Source organism: Pinus tabuliformis, chromosome 8, assembly GCF_031772625.1.
Source record: "Pinus tabuliformis cultivar Carrire ecotype Pingquan chromosome 8, CPIR1, whole genome shotgun sequence".
Classification (NCBI taxonomy): domain Eukaryota; kingdom Viridiplantae; phylum Streptophyta; class Pinopsida; order Pinales; family Pinaceae; genus Pinus; species Pinus tabuliformis.
This window is the reverse complement of record NC_142294.1, coordinates 1,207,201,149-1,207,220,631: the sequence shown is the minus strand read 5'-3', so window position 1 is coordinate 1,207,220,631 and position 19,483 is coordinate 1,207,201,149. Positions and strand designations below refer to the sequence as shown.

At 40.1% G+C, this 19,483-nt stretch overlaps 2 protein-coding genes across 2 annotated transcripts in view; one reads left to right on the top strand and one right to left on the bottom strand.

The window, feature by feature from the left end:
* The window catches only part of LOC149239699 (vacuolar protein sorting-associated protein 26B), a 227,820-nt gene that overhangs the window by 103,828 nt on the left and 104,509 nt on the right, over nt 1–19,483 (bottom strand). The gene's annotated exons all lie outside the window — the stretch shown is intronic.
* LOC149239700 (uncharacterized) lies at nt 9,651–10,866 on the top strand. Its single transcript, XM_089461013.1, has 3 exons — nt 9,651–10,026; nt 10,134–10,275; nt 10,404–10,866. The coding sequence occupies exons 1-3, from the start codon at nt 9,663–9,665 to the stop codon at nt 10,864–10,866; spliced, it is 969 nt and encodes a 322-aa protein (XP_089317139.1). The 5' UTR covers nt 9,651–9,662.

Sequence of the window (19,483 nt, the reverse complement as noted above, 5' to 3'; positions counted from 1 at the left end):
TTTGAGGGATTCATCTCTTGATAAATCTACCCACCCCACTCATTTTCTTAACTGATTTTGTAGAACCCTAGACAGATTCTGGAAAACCCTAACCTAAGTGTATGCTAATGTGAATGTTTGAAACCCTAAGTTGCCTAGGGATATTGTGAAATGTTATTTGAAGTTTTTATTGATGATGTCATGTTTGGGATTTTGGTATGATCAAGAAAACCTAACTTGTTAGGGTTGAATGATAAGGTCTAAAATGACGAACCTTTGAAGTTTTGATAATGTTGGGTTTGTTATGTTTCTACATTGAAACCCTAGCTCATTAGATTTTGGTGGAATGTGTGAGCAAGACCCTTTCAATGACTTAGAAATGATTTCCTTGGTATGGGTGTGTTTGTCTGATCAAACCCTAGCCTAATCAAGTTTGTATGTCTAACTCTTATTTCATATTTTTGTGAAGTTGGGTTTGACTAACACGTGATATGAAATGTATTTGCATAATGATAAAATCTAGGCATATATAGATTTGTCCTTTTGGTGGAATCCCTAGCTTGGTCTAGGTCAAATATATTGATGTTGCCAGACATATGATATGCTTATGAATTCCCAGATATGTGTGTTGACCTACTTATTGATGGTCATCAATCTTAGGATTTAATGGAAGTCCTTGTCTGAGATTCTAGGATGATGATATTTGGAAATCTATGGTTCGCAGCTAAATCCTAGTAGTAGTTAAATTTTCTAGTATGTGTGATATGACAATCTAAGATCTATTTAATGATTGGGATTGTGAAAATGGAATTCTAGGGTTTTGGAGTTGAACCTTAGTAGAAGTAAAATCTTTGATGTATGATGACAATGTGATAATTTGAGATTTGTATAAGATTGTTGAAATCTGAGTAGTTTTGGTTGGGATAGATGGTTGATCAAAAATCTATGGTTTGCAACTAACCCTAGTGGAAGTTGATCATGTTAATGTCTAAGTTGTGATTGTTTTTTTATTGATTCCTTTGCATGAAATCTAGGATTAGTTTGAAACCCTAGTGAGAAGTCTAACATATGAATTTTTTAAAAGTTGTCAGATGCTTTATATTTGTCTGACTTGTTTCTAGGGTTTGATATATGTTCTTCCTAGTCATGGGCTTCCCCCTCCATGTGCAGCGTGGCCATCTTGATGGCTTCCTGTTCTGTCATCCAGTTGAGTTGGAAGTAGTTGTCCATATTCTCAACCCAAGCCCTAGCAGTGCACTTGGAAGTGCCATTTATTGTAGGGAAGTACATCCTCCCTATGGTCCTCTGCAGCTCATAGCTTTGTGTACCCTATCCTCCATAGCCCTTGCTCTTCTCATTTTGCTTGAGCTTGCAAAAAACTCTGAAAGAGAGTGCTTCCCTGAAGTCTGCATCCATAGATTGCCCCTCTAAAATGATCTCCCATCTGTGTGGGGTCTTCACCCCTTGCTGGTTCGATCTGTGCCACAGGTACGAAAGAGGGCAGTGTGGCTCGAGTTGGCCCACTAGCTGATGGGTGTTGTGCTGTTGGTGAGGGGTGATCGAATGGCTGGGAGGCTCCAGAAGTTTCCCCAAATAGAAACCCTCTAGGAGTGGTTCTCTCTCTGTTCTGCATCTTTATCTCCTCCAACATCTCTTTCTGGCCCTTGGCTAAGTCATTCAAAGCCTTCAGGAGGCTGTCGAAAGCCATCTCTTCCTTGCTCTTGGGTTCCACCATGTCCTCCTCTTCTACCACTGCTTTCCCCCTGTCCTCCGTGTCTGGAGTAATCTCCAGCTCTCTTTCTCTGCAATAGTATCTCTGCCTTCTGTATGTGATGTTTTGTTGGTCCCCTTCTCTCATAGGAGAAAATCCACACAGTTGGGCCAAAACCTAGGCTCTAATACCACTGTAATGTTCCTAAGTAGGAATACAATAAATATACAAGCATACAATTAGTTCAACAAACAAAAAAACGAAATAGACACTAAGCACCCTTGGAACAGCTGGAAATAAGGAACTACTAAGCCATTTTATTACTTCTTCAAGAGTAAAATACAATAGTAAATAGAATGGTGCACCTGCCCTTGTCTCAATGGAAAGCATGACCAAACCCAGGTGAGCAATAGTTGAATTGAAGGTAGCTACAATCGCTGCACCAAACTGCACTGCGCTGCCTAGATCACTGCTCTTTCTGCTGACTTCGAAGGGTTGGAATCACTGCTTCCCTTGCTCAGATTATTATGAAATTCGAGCTCATAACTCCTTAGCCTAAACCCTAGAAAAACCCACGAAGGAATTTGGCTAGTTCAGACTTCTCAAATTCAACCCCCAAGGAGCCCAACTTCAACTGCAACTGCAAAACTCGACCTGTTGGATTCTGACTATAAAACCTCCTGGAAAGTGTCCAAAAATGTTGGGATGATCCCTCCTGTAGATCTCTTGACTTCCCGGATGAGTTTCCGGGCTGTAGCTCTTGCCCTCAAGACCCACGAAATTGCAAAACTGGCCCTCTACATTGTCTCCCAAGCTTGGAATTCAAACTGCTGGGTTGTTGGCTTCTTTGGCTCCAAAACTCTCACTAAATGTTGGCCTAGTGTTGTCCTTCAGATTGCTTGACTCCTCTAGCAAGTGGCTGATCCAATGTGGCTCAATCTCCCTCCGCGTGTTTTCCCTGTGGCCCAGAAAATATGCACTTCCTAAGTGTAGCTGAGTGATGGTGTTGTAGAAACTCCCCGAATCTCCTGAAAATGCTTCTGGAACTGCCTTCCTAGGGTGGGCACTCAAAGTCCCCCGAAGGTAAGGTTGAATCTCACTCTTGAGAGATTCGTGGCTAAACAGCCAGTTGACTCGGATAAGCAGCTGAGCAAAAAGTCAAGTAAATTCGATATGCAAGGTGAATGAATGAATCCCAATGAGAGCTTCCTCCTCGTTTTGTCTTCATGGGCCCCTCCAATCAGCATTTTGAATTCCCTCCAAGCCATTTAAATGGCCCAGTTTGAATTCCCACATGGGTCGCCCCCACCTTCCACTAGCAATCAAATTAAGCCGAAATTTCTCCTAAGTCACTAAGTTGAAACAGTTGGGTCCTTTTCCTTCGCCAAAAATGTGCAAAAATGTGTAGAGATAACCTATTACGAATGTGTTTGAGAAGTGTAAAAATCTTTGTTTTCCCACCCCGGTTTTCAGTTTCTCCTTATTTCTCCCATGTAGTTAAATGCCCATTCCCATAACCATACATTTAACAGACTGAAAAAAAATAATATTGCTGAAAACACAAATTCTGGAAATTTTTCAGAATACTGGAAATTGCAGAATTAAAAATCAGCAATCAAAAACAGCCATTAAAACACTGATATTTTTGGTCAACTTGACCCTGGAAAAACCCCCTACAACTCTTGGGGAAAACCAGTTTGAGAGCTCTTCTTTATTTCTGAAAATTGTCCTTTTACAGTGAGAATTATTCAGCAAAAATCAGCAAGCAAATTTACAACTTATCTCATTTCCCGTGCCTCACAGCAATCTGGAAATTACAGCAAACAGGACAGCAATAAATGCTGTACGGCCTCCGTTTTGTGTGCAGAAAAATCAACAAATTGCTCCTCGATTTTTGTGCAAAAATCTGCCTTTCACTATGTGCTGAATCAGTTGTACAAATCTGCTCAACTGCTGCCTTGGAATGTGTGCCAAGCTGTTGTCTCCTTCTCCTCCCTGCTCAGAAATCTCTCTTGCTCTCTTGCTCTCCTTCTCCCAATCTGCTCATGAAATAATGAATGATCTTTTCTTCATTTTCCTCCTTTTATATAACTCCAAGTGACTTTTGGGTGATCCAAGTGACTTTTGGGTGATCTCTAAATCCAATGGCTGAAATAGATTTAGATCAATGGCTGAGATTAAATGCTCATTTAAATCTCACTTTCTATTTTTTAATTCACCCCACTTTAATAAAGACCCACTTAGTCATTTATTTCCAAAGTCACTTTTCCTTTCTAATTTTTCATCGACTTTATAAAAGTTACTTTAAAATTAGACTTAGTAACTTTATCACTTAAAGTCACTTTTAAATTAGATTTAACTTTATAAAATTATAAAGTCAGTTTAGGAGAAAAATTAAATTCTTTTGGACACTTTTCCCTAGGCCAAAGATCAAAGCCTAAGGGAACCACATGTCCTCCGGTACCAAATTTCAACAAGAAGGGACATGACAATTCACCGAAACCCTCAATATAACATGGTACAACCTATTCAGGATATAAGGTGCAGCGGCACAACCAACAAGGCATATTTATACCATAGTGCAAAAAACCACAATTGGACAGTCCTCTTAAAGTCATCCCAAGAGCCAATGTTGGTTTATCCACAACACTCCACTATGTGATAGTCCATGTCATCATAAAGTACTCCATGTGTAAAAAACCTCCAATAAAGCTAGGGCATTCACATTATGAGGCTCAAACCAAGCTAAAGCATACCAAATAAACCATTGAAATCACTAGAGGGTGTATATGCAAAGCACTCTCAAAAAAATGTTATCCATGCAAAGAAATAATGCCCAATGTGTTGGGGTGCTCATCAACTAGGCTCATGCACTATCAAACCCTATCTAAACCACATCCAAACCTAGCCATGTAATCACTAGAACAATCAAAAGAAAAAGGAACAATGGAAGAGCTATATCATAGTGGAAAACCAATACATGAAATATAAAACCACCATACAAAGATATAGCAAAAGAAACAAAGGGCACTGCAATATCAACCCATGGAACACCAATAAGAAACCACTACAAACAATGTTATGCTCTAGGGAAGCAATCAAATTATCGTGCAATGGAAACTTTCCTCGAGACACCACACACCCATTGTTGGAAATGGTCAACTAAAGTCACAAGGGAAGTGTCGAGGAAAGAAGTGCACCAATAACAATGTCCTTCTATCCATCCCTTGTTATCCTATGTCTTCCTGCAAATTTTTGACATATGCAATGAAAAACACAAGGGGTATGATTAAAACCACAATTGTTTTGATGAAAATATGTGGTAATAGTCACAAAATTATTAAAGTTATTATCCACAAAAAGCCCTATAGAAACAATGCCAACCCAAAATCAGATAGTATTGGGGGAGGTTCATTGTCGAAACTAGGTTATCTCAAATTTGGAACCAAGTTAAAAAGTTCACCTTCCAACGGCCAAATAGATGCTCTACAACTTGATGATTAGCTTAAGAAATTAAAAATCATACTAGGAATTGCACCAATACACAGATTGATACAAACTTACCTTCACAAAGTTCAAACCTACGAGTGCAAAGGTTTGCTACACTAAGGGAATTTATTTCAGCACAAATTGGCCTTCAATGCCACAAAAATCACAATTCAATGTCACTATCAAGGATAAAGTATATTTTGTCACCTACAAGAAGAAACAACAACAATAGTGAAAATGCTTACAGTGGAGGTCCAATTAGATGATAGATACCTACTTCTAGGAATTGAACCATTATACAATTTATCCCAAAGCAATGGAAAAAGAAGCAAAGTTGGTAAATAAGTTCATTGGTGCATTTATTACACCATCACAAAAGGAACTTGAGATGTTCCACGGAAACACAGTCTTGAAGATGCCTGTCGAAAGGCAAAGTAGAGGCTAAGTACTGTTGAAATTTGGTACCGGAGGACAGGTGGTTCCCTTAGGCTTTGATCTTTGGCCTAGGGAAAAGTGTCCAAAAGAATTTATTTTTTCTCCTAAAGTGACTTTATAATTTTATAAAGTTAAATCTAATTTAAAAGTGACTTTAAGTGATAAAGTTATTAAGTCTAATTTTAAAGTGACTTTTATAAAGTCAATGAAAAATTAGAAAGGAAAAGTGACTTTGGAAATAAATGACTAAGTGGGTCTTTATTAAAGTGGGGTGAATTAAAAAATAGAAAGTGAGATTTAAATGAGCATTTAATCTCAACCATTGATCTAAATCTATTTCAGCCATTGGATTTAGAGATCACCCAAAAGTCACTTGGATCGCCCAAAAGTCACTTGGAGTTATATTAAAAGAGGAAAAGGAGGAAAAGGTCATTCATTCTTTCATGAGCAGATTGGGAGAAGGAGAGCAAGAGAGCAAGAGAGATTTCTGAGCAGGAAGGAGAAGGAGACAACAGCTTGGCACACATTCCAAGGCAGCAGTTGAGTAGATTTGTACAGCTGATTCAGCACATAGTGAAAGGCAGATTTTTGCACAAACATCGAGGAGCAGTTTGCTGATTTTTCTGCACACAAAACGGAGGTCGTACAGCATTTATTGCTGTCTTGTTTGCTGTAATTTCCAGATTGCTGTGAGACACGGGAAAGGAAATAAGTTGTAAATTTGCTTGCTGATTTTTTGCTGAATAATTCTCACTGTAAAAAGGCAATTTTCAGAAATAAAGAAGAGCTCTCAAACTAGTTTTCCCCAAGAGTTGTAGGGGGTTTTTCCAGGGTCAAGTTGACCAAAAATATCAGTGTTTTAATGTGTTTTAATGGCTGTTTTTAATTGCTGATTTTTATTTCTGCAATTTCCAGCATTCTGAAAAATTTCCAGAATTTGTGTTTTCAGCCATATTTATTTTTTTCAGTCTGTTAAATGTATGGTTATGGGAATGGGCATTTAACTACATGGGAGAAATAAGGTGAAACTGAAAACCGGGGTGGGAAAACAGAAATTTTTACAAGTACAACTGAGGAAAGACTAACAATGTTACTAATGTTAGTTCTAGTTAGGAGAAGAAGGTTGTTGCCAAACAGAGTCAAAACAAAGACATGATTGCTTGGTCAACGCTTGGACTATGTGGTCAAATATTGGAGTGCTCCACTTCTCCTTCCTTCACATAGATGAACAAAAGATATTGTATGTGTGATTCGAATTGGTGTTCAATGGAGGAAGACGAATGGTGTATATCAGTGTTGATAATATCGCCGAGATATCGGCGATATTCGTAAATATCGCGCTATTTTCTGCCAAACGAGATATCGCCACCCAAATATCACGATATTTTCCCGTTTTTAAAATCTCGCGAGAAATCCGATATTTCGGCGATATATTCCAAAATATCGCGCGATGACCATAAATATCGCGGCTGACTGTTAAAACAATACGCGCGGGCTGTATAAAGCGATTTTTGGTCTTTGTGTTAAGTAATTTTGGTTTTTTCTGAGCGCTGGAAGGTTGCTGCAAAGGAGGCCCGAGGGTTTGAAGTTTGAAGTGACTGAACGTTGATTCTATATTCTCTGATGTGGTGTGACTGTAATCCAGCTCAAGATTTTCCGTGGAAGAAGAAGACCGAAACTCTGCCTTCATTACAGACCTTGACCGAGCTGCTCAAAGAGGATTTTGTGGACAAGTGAAGGAGGGTGGACTTGTCATACAGGTACCTTAAACGTAACAGAGTTTTCAGGGCTTTACTTTAAGTTTATAGTTTATACACGTTACGTTTATTATCAACACTGCTGAAACGACATGTCTTAAGATATTGACCCCATTCAGGGCTTTACTATATCTGTCAAGTGACATTTCCCAAGAAATTGACCCTGTTCAGGGCCTCACGTTATCCCCAAAGCAATTTCCCAAGAGCTTGACCCCATTCCAGACGAAAAAAGGATTTGCTGGTAACCGTAAACCCATACAAAATGAACATGGAATCTGACATAAGCTAGTTGTGTTTAACACAAAATTATAACCCACTGAATAGATAATATTTGGCATTTGTCATGGTTTGAATGTTGAACTAGTTAGTGATAAGTTATAAGTTATAAGTCTTTGATAGCTGTAGGATAACAATGACAACAACGTAAGGAATGGCAGCGTTCTAATTTCTGCAATATGACAGTGCTCTATGTTCCAGCGACTCAGTAACTTTGATCATCAAAAGAACAATAATCATTTGTAAATTGTGATGACAGTGAGACGTGACTGGTTGGAAATGTTCTTGTCATACTAGTAACTACAGTGATCAACAAGAATGTTCTTGTCATACTATAGTCACTGTTTGACACTATTAAATTCAAAATTCTGTATACATGTAGTACAGTGATCAACAAGAAAGCAAGAAAGCAATCTATGTCACTGTCATCATGAGTCATAACAGTTATATATTTTTAATTTTTTACACTACACTTCAACAGTCAACTTGTATTACACTTCTATTCAACAGTCAAGTTAAAACTGTTTTGTAATGATGTGGTTATTTGAATTTTGTAATTTGAAAATTTCGTATTACTTATTAGTTACTAATTCCAATTTTTTTTGGTGCTGCAGGTTTCCTTTTGAGATAGCCCACTACAAAATACAAATATGCCAAAAGCTTTGGACCCATTTTGGGAGTATGGGACCCCTGATGGTGGGACAAATCGTGCATATCTTTCATGCAAATTGTGTGGGAGCCAAATGACAGGTGGGGTTACACGACTGAAATACCATCTTGCTAGACTCACTGGACATGATGTTGGCATTTGTACAGTTTCTAGTCCGGAGCTTATACAAAAAGCTCTTGAGGCAATTGAAGAAAAGGGCGGAAAGAAGGAAGAGGCAGAAAGAAACAAAGCTGAACGTGCAGGTAGATCTTTCGGGATATGTTCTCCTGATTTTGGTGTTGAGAGTAGTGGGCCTACTGGCCCTAGTGGGAGGGGCTCCACAACTGGCACACCATCACATGCTACTGCTAGTGTGAATGCGAGGTCATCATTTTTTGTTCCACGAACAGGCGCTGGAGCACAACCTGGCATAAAATCGCTTGTTAAAAAAAAGGAGAAGCAAGAAGCAGATAGAGTCATGGGGAGGTGTATTTTTTGGAGCGACTTACCTCTCAGCATCACGAAAACCAATCCATATTGGCAGCCAATGTGTGATGCTATTGCTGTTGTGGGCCCAGGGTACAAAAGTGCCACATATGAGGAGTTGCGGGGGCCAATTCTTCAAGCAGAAAAACAGGACATCAACTCTAGATTGGCGGAGTTGAAAAAGACATGGGAAGTCACTGGATGCACAGTGATGTCTGATGGTTGGACAGATAGGAAGGGTAGGACCCTTCTAAATTTCTTGGTACATTGTCCTAAAGGTACCATGTTTATTAAATCGTTGGATGCATCAGAACATATCAAAGATGCAGCAACGATATGTGAGTTGATAGATGGGTTCATTCGGGAGATTGGTGTGCAGAATGTGGTGCAAGTCATAACAGACAATGCAGCTAATTATGTGTCTGCCGGCAAAATGCTTATGGAGAGGCATCCCACATTGTTCTGGACTCCATGTGCAGCGCATTGTCTTGATTTGTTGCTTGAGGATATGGGGAAACTCTCCTTCATCAAGGAGGCAGTTGATATGGCTAGGAGCATCCCCAAGTTTATTTATAACCATGCTTTTGTTCTTAGCCTTATGAGGAGGTTCACTAGAAACAAGGACATGTGGCGTCCTGCCATCACAAGTTTTGCCACAACCTTTATTACTCTTCAGTCTTTGCTTCGATGTCAGTTCGAGTTGAAGCAAATGTTTGTGTCTGATGATTGGCGTAATTGTAGATACAGCAAGAGACCTGATGGGATAGACATTGCAAAAATGGTGTACTCTGAGACATTTTGGCGTGGAGTAGAAGAAGCATGTGCAGTTAGCGAACCTATAGTAAAGGTTCTTAGATTGGTGGATGGAGAGAAGCCTGCAATGCCTTATTTGTATGAGGGCATGGATAGGGCCAAGGAGGCCATTCGTTCCTATTATGCAGACAAGGGTTATGCTGGCCTTGATAGGCAGATGATGTTATGGGATGTGATCGATAGTCGGTGGACAGGGATGCTTCATCGACCCATTCATGCAGCAGCACTCTTCCTCAACCCCGCATTTTCATACAAATGCAACTTTGATTTTGATGGCGAGGTGATGGAAGGGCTCCATTCCTGTATTCAGAGGATGGTACCTGATCCTGAGCTTCGTATCAAAATCAATTGCGAGATACAGTGTTATCAGGATTGTGTTGGCCTATTTGGCTTTGATGATGCCATTAGGGAAAGGGCCCTCTTCATGCCACGTAAGTGACAAGTCATCACTCATTAGAAATTAGAAATTTGAATTTAATTATGTTTTAACTTTTAACTTTTAAGTTTTTGAATTTTTTATTTCATTATTTTGTTGTAGATATTTGGTGGCGAAGCTATGGTGCAAGGGCACCAAATTTGCAAAAATTGGCTATACGAATCTTGAGTCAAACATGTAGCTCTTCAGGGTGTGAGCGCAATTGGAGTGTATTTGAGAAAATACACGCCAAAAAGCGCAACAGGTATAACTTTGAACTCAAGCCTTCAGTTGAGCAATTACACTTATTGTAATTTTTAATTTTTAATTTATGACCTTCAAGTGTCAAGAGTCAAGAGTCAAGACTCATTACTTTTTTTGACACTCTTACAGGTTGGAGTTCGCACGCCTCAACGATTTGGTGTATGTGCATTACAACATCCGACTTCGAGTGAGGCAAATAGAATCACCAGTGGATCCAGATGCCATTTCCTTAGACAATATTGATGTATTGTCTCCGTGGAGGGTGGAGTCTGAGGAGCCCATATTGGAGGAGTCACCTTCATGGTTAGAGCCAGTGGCAGATGATCCATTAGAGCAGGGGCAGCAAGAGGAGGACTCGGAGTCAGAGGAGCAGCAGCACTTAGAGGAGGAGCAGGAGGAGCAGGAGGAGGAGGACACTGCGGGAGCATCAGCATCAACACCATCTGCTATAGATATGGGAGAGCATAGCTCCATGCCTAGCACTCATTATTTGACATTAGGTGCAGAGGCAGGGTCAAGGCCTTCTACTACTAGGGGCAGGCCTGGCAAACAGCCCATCATGTTTTCCCGTAAAAGGGGGAGAGCGCAGTAGATAGATAGCTGCTAGTTTTATTTGTTATGCTACATGTAACTCATGATGATGAGATACTTTTATTATTATATGTGATGTTATTTTGTATTGGTTCTCCACATTTGAGTCCCTGAATGGACAATTATCAAGGATTAGCACGATTTGGTATCGCCTTTGATATATCATTTCTATTTGACATCATATGTATCAGTGTTTTCTTCATATTTACGTGCCAATGTGTTTATTTCATGTTGTTATTGCTTTATATGTTTAAAAATCTGAAAAAAAAAAAAAAAAAATGAATATATTATGCATTTTTTATGCTTGCCGATATTTGCCGATATTTTGTCGATATTTTCGCCGATATTGCCGATAAAATATTTTCTGGACCCTCGCCGATATTTTCCCGATAACGACACTGGTGTATATATAGTTAGATTAGAGTGCATGAATGGGCAAGTCACTTGGGCTAGGCCAACTTACGTAGTTGCAGCCAACTTGACTTTTTGGATGCAATTTAAATTCAAATTTCTTCTTTTATATTTATTTTGTGGGTCGACTTAGATTAGCTGAGAATATCGATCGCAACTACCCCAAAATTCAACACTCCCTCTTAGCTAAGGGGGTATTCTCTTTGATTTCTCTAGATGATCTCTTCTTGAAAAATTTCTCTATTCCAAGAAAAGTTGAATTTGCTACCTATGTTGATGAATCCATCTCCCTCAAGTCCTATACTATAACCATGTGGAAACCATCCCGCATCAACATCATACAAAGGAATCTAGTCACCCACTAAACATAACCCCTTTGCAAATGGATCTAGTCACCCATAAGCCAATTACCCATTAGCTGGTTAGGTACACCTTAACATAAGACTAGTCCTTGTTTCGCCAATCCACCAAGTCGTCACTTGGAATCAAGCACCCCCTAACACATTGTGAAACTCTGGGCCCATTTACCATTCCCACATGTCGCCATAGGATATTGAATGGAAAATCACTTGACCGACGCTAAAGGCACTCACTCAACCCACTAGCCAAATAACCATTGGCAGTATGGTCAGGTAACCCCTGACCGGGGGAGCACTCTGGGCCATAATACTAACTAGGCCAATCTCCCTAGCCACATTACATGGCCTCAGATCAATATCAATGCCCTGTCAATATCCTGACCTAGGGAGAATATCTGCCCCTTGATGCTACAACATCAACACTCCCTTAAATCAAGGGAATCATTCTCAACCAATACAAGCTTGTCCCTGAAGTATACAAATCATCCTGGACAAAGACTTTGTGAGAATGTCAGCAATCCTAATCATTTGTAGAAACGCATTGGAGCCTCACTACTCCTGTCTACACCATATCCTAGTACTCGATCTCAATGTGCTTCGACCTATCATCACGGTCGTCTCCAACATCTAATCAAACAATCCTGAGAATAGCTTTTGAAGCCACACTGCTTCACAACTCACCAAACTAGTTGCAATTACTCAACCTCTGCAATCCTGAGTGCGACAAATGTTTGCTTCTTGCCCAAGTGGAATCCACACTGAACCATCATCCTAATGCGCTCTTCATGTCTTCAACACTCTCTGCCAATCTGAATTTCTATATCCCAGCAACTATACTTTATCATATGAAACATATCCCAATGTGTTGAAAAGTGTAACTAGGTTCGGACTTCATAATGACATTGTGATTTTTGTAAAAGAAGAAAAATAAAATTTATTATTGTAATGCTCGCTTCATGGGTTTCATGAGCAAGAGATTTTATTGTTATATGGCTCCCATTGTGAGCCTTTAGGATTTGTCATTAAAGTCAAAAGAGTCAATGTCATGTATGAAGAACCCTTCTTAGGCATATTATAAAGGTATATCAGTCTATAGAATTGTCTAGAAGCCCTCCAAAGACAAGCACAAGTTCTCCTCTTCAAGTCGGCCTCAAGAAGAAGTAGAAGATCTCATGTCGACTTCACCTAAATAAAGACACAATTGTTTGAATAACACATGTCAGCGCATTTACTATGGATGCACCACTATATATACAAACCTGGGATTTTCGCGTTTCACCATCTCAGAAGTTCGCAATTTCAGAGGGAATAATTTCGATGATGCAACAGAACAATAGCTCATATCTCAAAGATAATTTCGGTGGCAATCATAGTAGTAAGTTCGGATCTCAGTAAGACAAATTTCGTGCAATCTCAAAAAGGATATTTCGATGTATCACAGTGAGAAGTTCGGTGTTGAGAGAAGACTACAGTTCGGTGATCTGAGAAGACCACAAGTTCGCTGAAATTTTTGTTTAGATGAAGGGGTCTCGGTGCCAACACAGAAAGAAGGATCCAATGCTAACTATGCCCAAGTCACAATCACAGTGATATCACAGTTTGGATATTATTACAGTTCATGAAGTCTCGATGCTCCTACAAAGTGATAAGATCTCGTGAATGTCTCAATGATGTAGTCTCAATGTTAAGAAGGTCGAAGTGGAAGAGGAATCAAGAAGAGGAAAAGAGCAGAAGGTTCACAAACTAGTGTTTTGGTCTTGAAGTGGAAAATAGGTCTAAGGTCTTGGTCTTGGTATTCGTCAATTGGAATCTCTATAGAAGAATTTGTGTGGGTTTTCCTCTCAAAGAGTGAGAGGTTTTGGCCCTGGCTCATAGCCTCCATTCTGTGTCTCTTGTTTATTTATGTTCATGCATTGGTAGTTGTTTGATGAAGAAGAACACTAATAATTTAAGTAAAAGAAGATCCTAATCTAAAGTTGTAAAAAGCACTCAAGCAGTTACTAATTGAAGAGAAATCACCTAATACTTGATGCCCTCAGTTCATCAACATGGTATTAGAGCTAAGGTAACTAAAGGAAGGGCATCTAATCAAGAGACACTCAAGGATCAAGTTTCAAGGAAGGCATCAAAGCAAAGATCATCGTGAAGTCAAGATCTACAAAGGAAGCATCATAACCCTAGATCGAAGAAGAAGTCTACACAAGCAAAAGTCTTGGTATCCTCTAGTCATCATCAAAAGACCACAAAGACCCTCATCAAGTTGAAGAGATCTACAAAGCAAGGTAGCCCAAAGTATAGACATCCAAGAGAAGCACTTCAAGGACAAAGATCACATCATCTTGGAGAAAGTCGAAACCCTAGAAGCATTTCTAGATCTGCACTCATTCACCACCGTAGAAGTCAAAGTATCTTGAAGGCTAAAAGGCTAAAGGCATTGTCATCATCTTCAAAAGGCTATAAGGCAAGTTCCCTATCATTGAAGTAATGACCCCTCCCTTATCCTTAAAGAATATCATCCAAGGAAGCATCAAGACATCCTCATCAATCACCATCAACAAAGGGAGCTAGATCAAAAGGTGTTGTCATCATCAATGAAATTTTTGTTTAGATGAAAGGGTCTCGATGCTAAAACAGAAAGAAGTATCCAACGCTAACTTCACTCAAGTCACAATCACAGTAATATCACAGTTTGGATATTATTACAGTTCATGAAGTGTCGGTGCTCCTACAAAGTGATAAGATCTCGTGAGTGTCGCAGTGATGTAGTCTCAGTGTTAAGAAGGTCGAAGTGGAAGAGGAATCAAGAAGAGGAAAAGAGCAGAAGGTTGACAAACTAGTGTCTTGGTCTTGGAGTGGCTGTTGATTTAGGGTAGCTTCGGATGTGCTCCAGGCCTCAAAATTTGCAGGAAGGCTTAGACACATGCATTCTCCAATACCCAGAAATCATTTTGGGAAATTCCACCTAGAGATAGTTTTATTAAAATAATTAATTATTTTTAATGGGACCCTAAGTCTAAACTTAGGAAATTAAAATAATTAACAGATATTAGTCTAAACTATGGGTGAAACTTCTAGAAGAAGGCAGAGATCAAGTCAAATGATCCTAACTATTGATTAGAATCTAATTTGGGTCGTTGATTGATCAACAAGAGGATTATAAGACGAGACTTGATGGGCACTTGGAGAACACACCAGAGGCAGATACTTAGTTACAGAGTAAGATCGATTTTCTCACTGGTCGAAGTTCGCCAAGAGAAAATCGAATCAGAGAGAGTGTTGCAGGTGAAAAAGGAAAAGAGGGCATCAGCATATTCAGAGAGTGCAAGGCAGCAAGATGCAGAGCAGGAACAGGGTGATGCAAATAGCGGCAGCGCAGAGGCAGATTGACGCAGAGCTCGCGTGGGCAGCTTGACGCTAAGCCAGTGTGAGAAGTTTGATGCAGAGGGACGCAGAAGGATTCCGGGAAGAAGAAGTGCTTCACCTGGGGTAGAAAATTGTCAGGAAGTGTCTGTAAAATATCTCATTCCTATTTTTCTGGTTGTAATTTGTACATGAGAATTTGCTGAAGAATAATAAAACCCTCATCTATTGCACCAGTTTTCCCACATTAGGTTTTTCCGACAACGATTGTCCAAAAATAACTATCATTGTGATTATATTTGTGCCAGCATTTTTTTCTTACATTTACTTTCTGCAATGTTTCAATTGTGAAGGTTGCAGTAGAATATATTTTGATATTTGCCATAAGAATACTGTGAATAACTTATTTTTGAGATAATAAGTAAAAGAAATAATATTAATCTATGCAGTAGCATTTCTATTTAGAAATTTTCACATGGTATTGGAGCTAAAAGGAAGCAAAAGGAAGAAACAGGAAGACCCGACGTTGAAAGGAGAACGGAATTCGAAATTCCTGTAGGGGCAGTAATTCGAATCTCCTAGGGGCTTGCACAGTTCAAAGCCAAGAAGATTGAATTTCGTGGGAAAACTCTCTCTGAGTGAGTCGACAAAGAGGTAAGTCTTTCCAATTGAAATTTGTCAGTGGTAGAAGGAACAATGTAGCTATTCAACAAGGAGGGTTGTCTCAGGTGGGACGCAGTTTTTCCTGCAACAGTTGTTGGGACAGGTTAGCGTCAGAAATTGGCACAATATGGATACTAAAAGTGTCTCAGATTTATCTACCATATTAGATGAAGAATTCACATGCCTAGCAAATTCAGCATCAGCAAATGTTTGGTACATTGATAGCGAGGCTTCAGCTCATATGGCTGGAGTACGAGAACATTTCTCGATCTATCAAGAAGAACAAATGGACTTCCAAATTACTATGGGAAACATAACGAAATGTACTCCAGTAGGGAGAGGTACCATAGCATTTCAGACGGAAGCAGGGACTAGCATCCGAGCCACCAATGTTCTGCATGTGCCAGGATTAGGAATGAACCTAATCTTAGTGTCCCAGTTACAGGACAAGGGATATGTGTATACTTTATGGAAAAGAAAGTATACGTCAAGCATCCAAGCTAGAAGAAGAAAAGGCAAATAGGGATTCGAAGCAACAAGTTGTATAGATTGCAGCTTGAATCACCAATTGCACTGATAGGCAGCAACTATAATGGTGGGAAGGAGTGAAAGGAATTATGGCACAGGCAAATGGGGCATTTACACCATGGAGCACTGAGGATGCTCAGAGAGACTGTTACTGTTATAGGAGTACCTGTCCTTGGTAGTGAACATGATGACTTATGCAAAGGAAGTGTGCTAGGGAAGTACGCTAAAGCAACTTTTTCTAGAAGCAACAATAGAGCAGAATGTGTATTAGGATTAATACACTCAAATATCTGCGTTCCTATGTCCACAAGAGCTCTTAGTTGTGGCGAATAGTTCGTCGCCTTTATTGATGATCACTCAAGAAAAAACCTGGATCTATTTCTTAAAGACCAAGGATGAGGTATTTGACCATTTCCGAGAGTTTAAAGCTCTTGTTGAAAATATGACATGGAAAAAGATAAAGATATTGCATTCAAATAATGGTGGAGAATATACTGACAAAGACTTCACAGATTTCTACGCAAAGGAGGGCATCAAAAGAGAGCGGACAGCTCCATATAATCCGGAGCAGAATGGAGTAGCAAAACGGAAAAAACATAACTATTGTTGGGGCAGCCAAAGCTATGTTGTATGATCAGGATCTACCTAAGTATCTATGGGCAGAAGCTTGCAACATAGCAATGTACATTCAGAATAGAACTCCTCATAGAGCATTAGGGAAGAAAACGCCTGAAAGAGTCTTCACAGGGAAGAAGCCAAAAGTTAGTCATCTCAAGATATTCGGAAGCATGGCATATTGTCACATTCCACACAAGAAGCGCAGTGAACTTGATCAGACTGCAGAAAAGGGGAATCTCATAGGATATAGCGAGACCTCAAAGGCATATAGAATCTACATTCCTAGCAGTAGGAAGATTGTAGTAAGACGGGATGCAAAGTTCATGGACGACAGAGCTTTCAGGAAATCTCGTGAGATGCCTACAGAAGACCAGTCAAGAGATGTTCCATTAGTCCAAGAGCAGCAGGGGCAGCAAGGAGGACAGGCAGGAGGACAGACACCTAGATCGAGTATAGTGACCAGTACCAGTATCTCCTCAAAAGGAGGAAATGCAGATGGAACGACAGGATCAGGAGGAGGAGTTGGTTGAGCATCCCACCACCAGTGGTAGAACCAACAAAGAAGTATGGTAGACACTAAGGGACACAGAGGAGTTTGTTAGAGCTCTTAAAGCCAAGAAAAGGCAGTGCAGACAACCAAATAGATAGCAGGCATTGGTAGCTCAGGTTGAAGAACCCTCTAGCTTTCAGGAAGTTGTTCAACACCAAGTATGGGTGGATGCCATGGTGGAAGAATACAACTCCATCATGACGAATGATGTCTGGGAAGTAGTACCTAGACCAGAAGATAGATCAGTTGTAGGATCACGATGGATTTAGAAGATCAAGTATGTTGCAGACGGCAATATAGAGAAGTACAAGGCAAGGTTCGTGGCAAAGGGGTATGCTCAGAAAGAAGGAATAGACTATGAAGAGACCTTCACCCCAGTTGCTCGATACACCTCTATCAGATCTGTTATATCCCTAGCAGCTCAAATGGGATGGGAGATTCACCAGATGGATGTCAAGACAACATTCTTGAATGGGGTGATAGAAGAGGAGGTGTATATAGAATAGCTCGAAGGCTTCGAAACTCATGAGAAGAGAACTCATGTTTGCAAGTTAAAGAAAACCCTATATGGGCTCAAGCAAGCACCCAGAGCATGGTATGGTTGGATTGATAGTTACTTGCAGCAGTTGGGATTCGTCAAGAGTGATGTTGATCCCAATCTCTACTATTTGATGGTAGAGAATGAGCCACTTATTCCGGTATTGTATGCAGATGACTTGTTCCTAACTGGGTCATCCAGGCTCATTCAGGATTGCCAGAAGAATCTTGAAGCTAAATTCGACATGAAGGACATGGGGTTGATGCATTATTTTTTGCGGTTGGAAGTTTGGCAGAAGAATGGGGAGATCTTCCTTGGACAAGGAAGGTACGCTACAAAAATTTTGAAGAGATAATGCGGTATTGTCGACCCATTGCTACTCCCATGATCACCAACTGGAAGAAAATAGATGCATTAGGAGACAAGGAAGTAGATCCCATCTTGTACAGGCAGCATTGGGTCGCTTATGTATCTGGTCAACACTAGGCCAAACATTTGTTTTGTTGTCAACACTCTTAGTCAATTCATGTTGGAACAAAAAAGGGTGCATTGGGCAGCAGCTAGACACATTCTTAAGTATGTACGCGGAACAGTCGGATATAGGTAGAACTACTCCGGAGGGGAGGACGTCAGTTTGAATGGGTTCATTGATGCAAATTGGGTAGGTAATTCAGTAGACCAAAAAAGTACCTCGGGGTACTGCTTCAGTGTTGGATCAGGGATGATATCTTCGTGCAGTAGGAAGCAGAAATCGATAGCTCTGAGCTCAGCAGAAGCAAAATATATGGCAACCAACACAGCTACATGTGAAGCTATATGGCTTAGAAAATTGCTTGTGAGCTTGTTCAGAAAAAGGAAGGAAGCGACCATGGTTTACTATAATAACCAAAGTTGTATCAAACTCTCTGAGAATCCAGTATTTCATGATCGGTCGAAACATATAGATATCTGTTGTCACTTTATCAGAGACTGTGTTTAACGTGGGGCAGTATAGCTACAGTATGTCCCCACAGGAAAGCAGGTGGCCGATATACTCACAAAGGCTCTTGGAAGAGCTAAGTTCACTCAGTTCAAAGAGCAGATGGGTGTGGTAGAAAATCTGTTTCAGTAGCAGCAGTAGTTTGAAGTGCGGGAACAGTTGGCAGTGCCAGTGCCAGCACAGATGCAGACATTCAGAGGGAGTTGTAGTACGGATGCAGTGTTGGCAGTGGTAGTGTTAGCAGCAGTACAGTTACAACAGCAGCGCAGTAGTTGGATAGCATGTCATTGATCAGCAGCGCAGAGGACGATGCTTCAGAGTCAGAGCAGTATGCAGCAGCAGTATATTGCTAGAGCACATTCCTCGCTAAGAGGGAGTGTTTATTTGGGGTAGTATCAGATCTGCTCCAGACCTCAAAATTTGAAAGAAGGCTTAGACACATGCATTCTCCAATACCCAGAAATTGTTTTGGGAAATTCCACCCAGTGACAGTTTTATTAAAATAATTAATTATTTTTAATGGGACCCTAAGTCTAAACTAAGGAAATTAAAATAATTAATGGGTATTAATCTAAAATATGGGTGAAAATTCTAGAAGAAGGCAGAGATCAA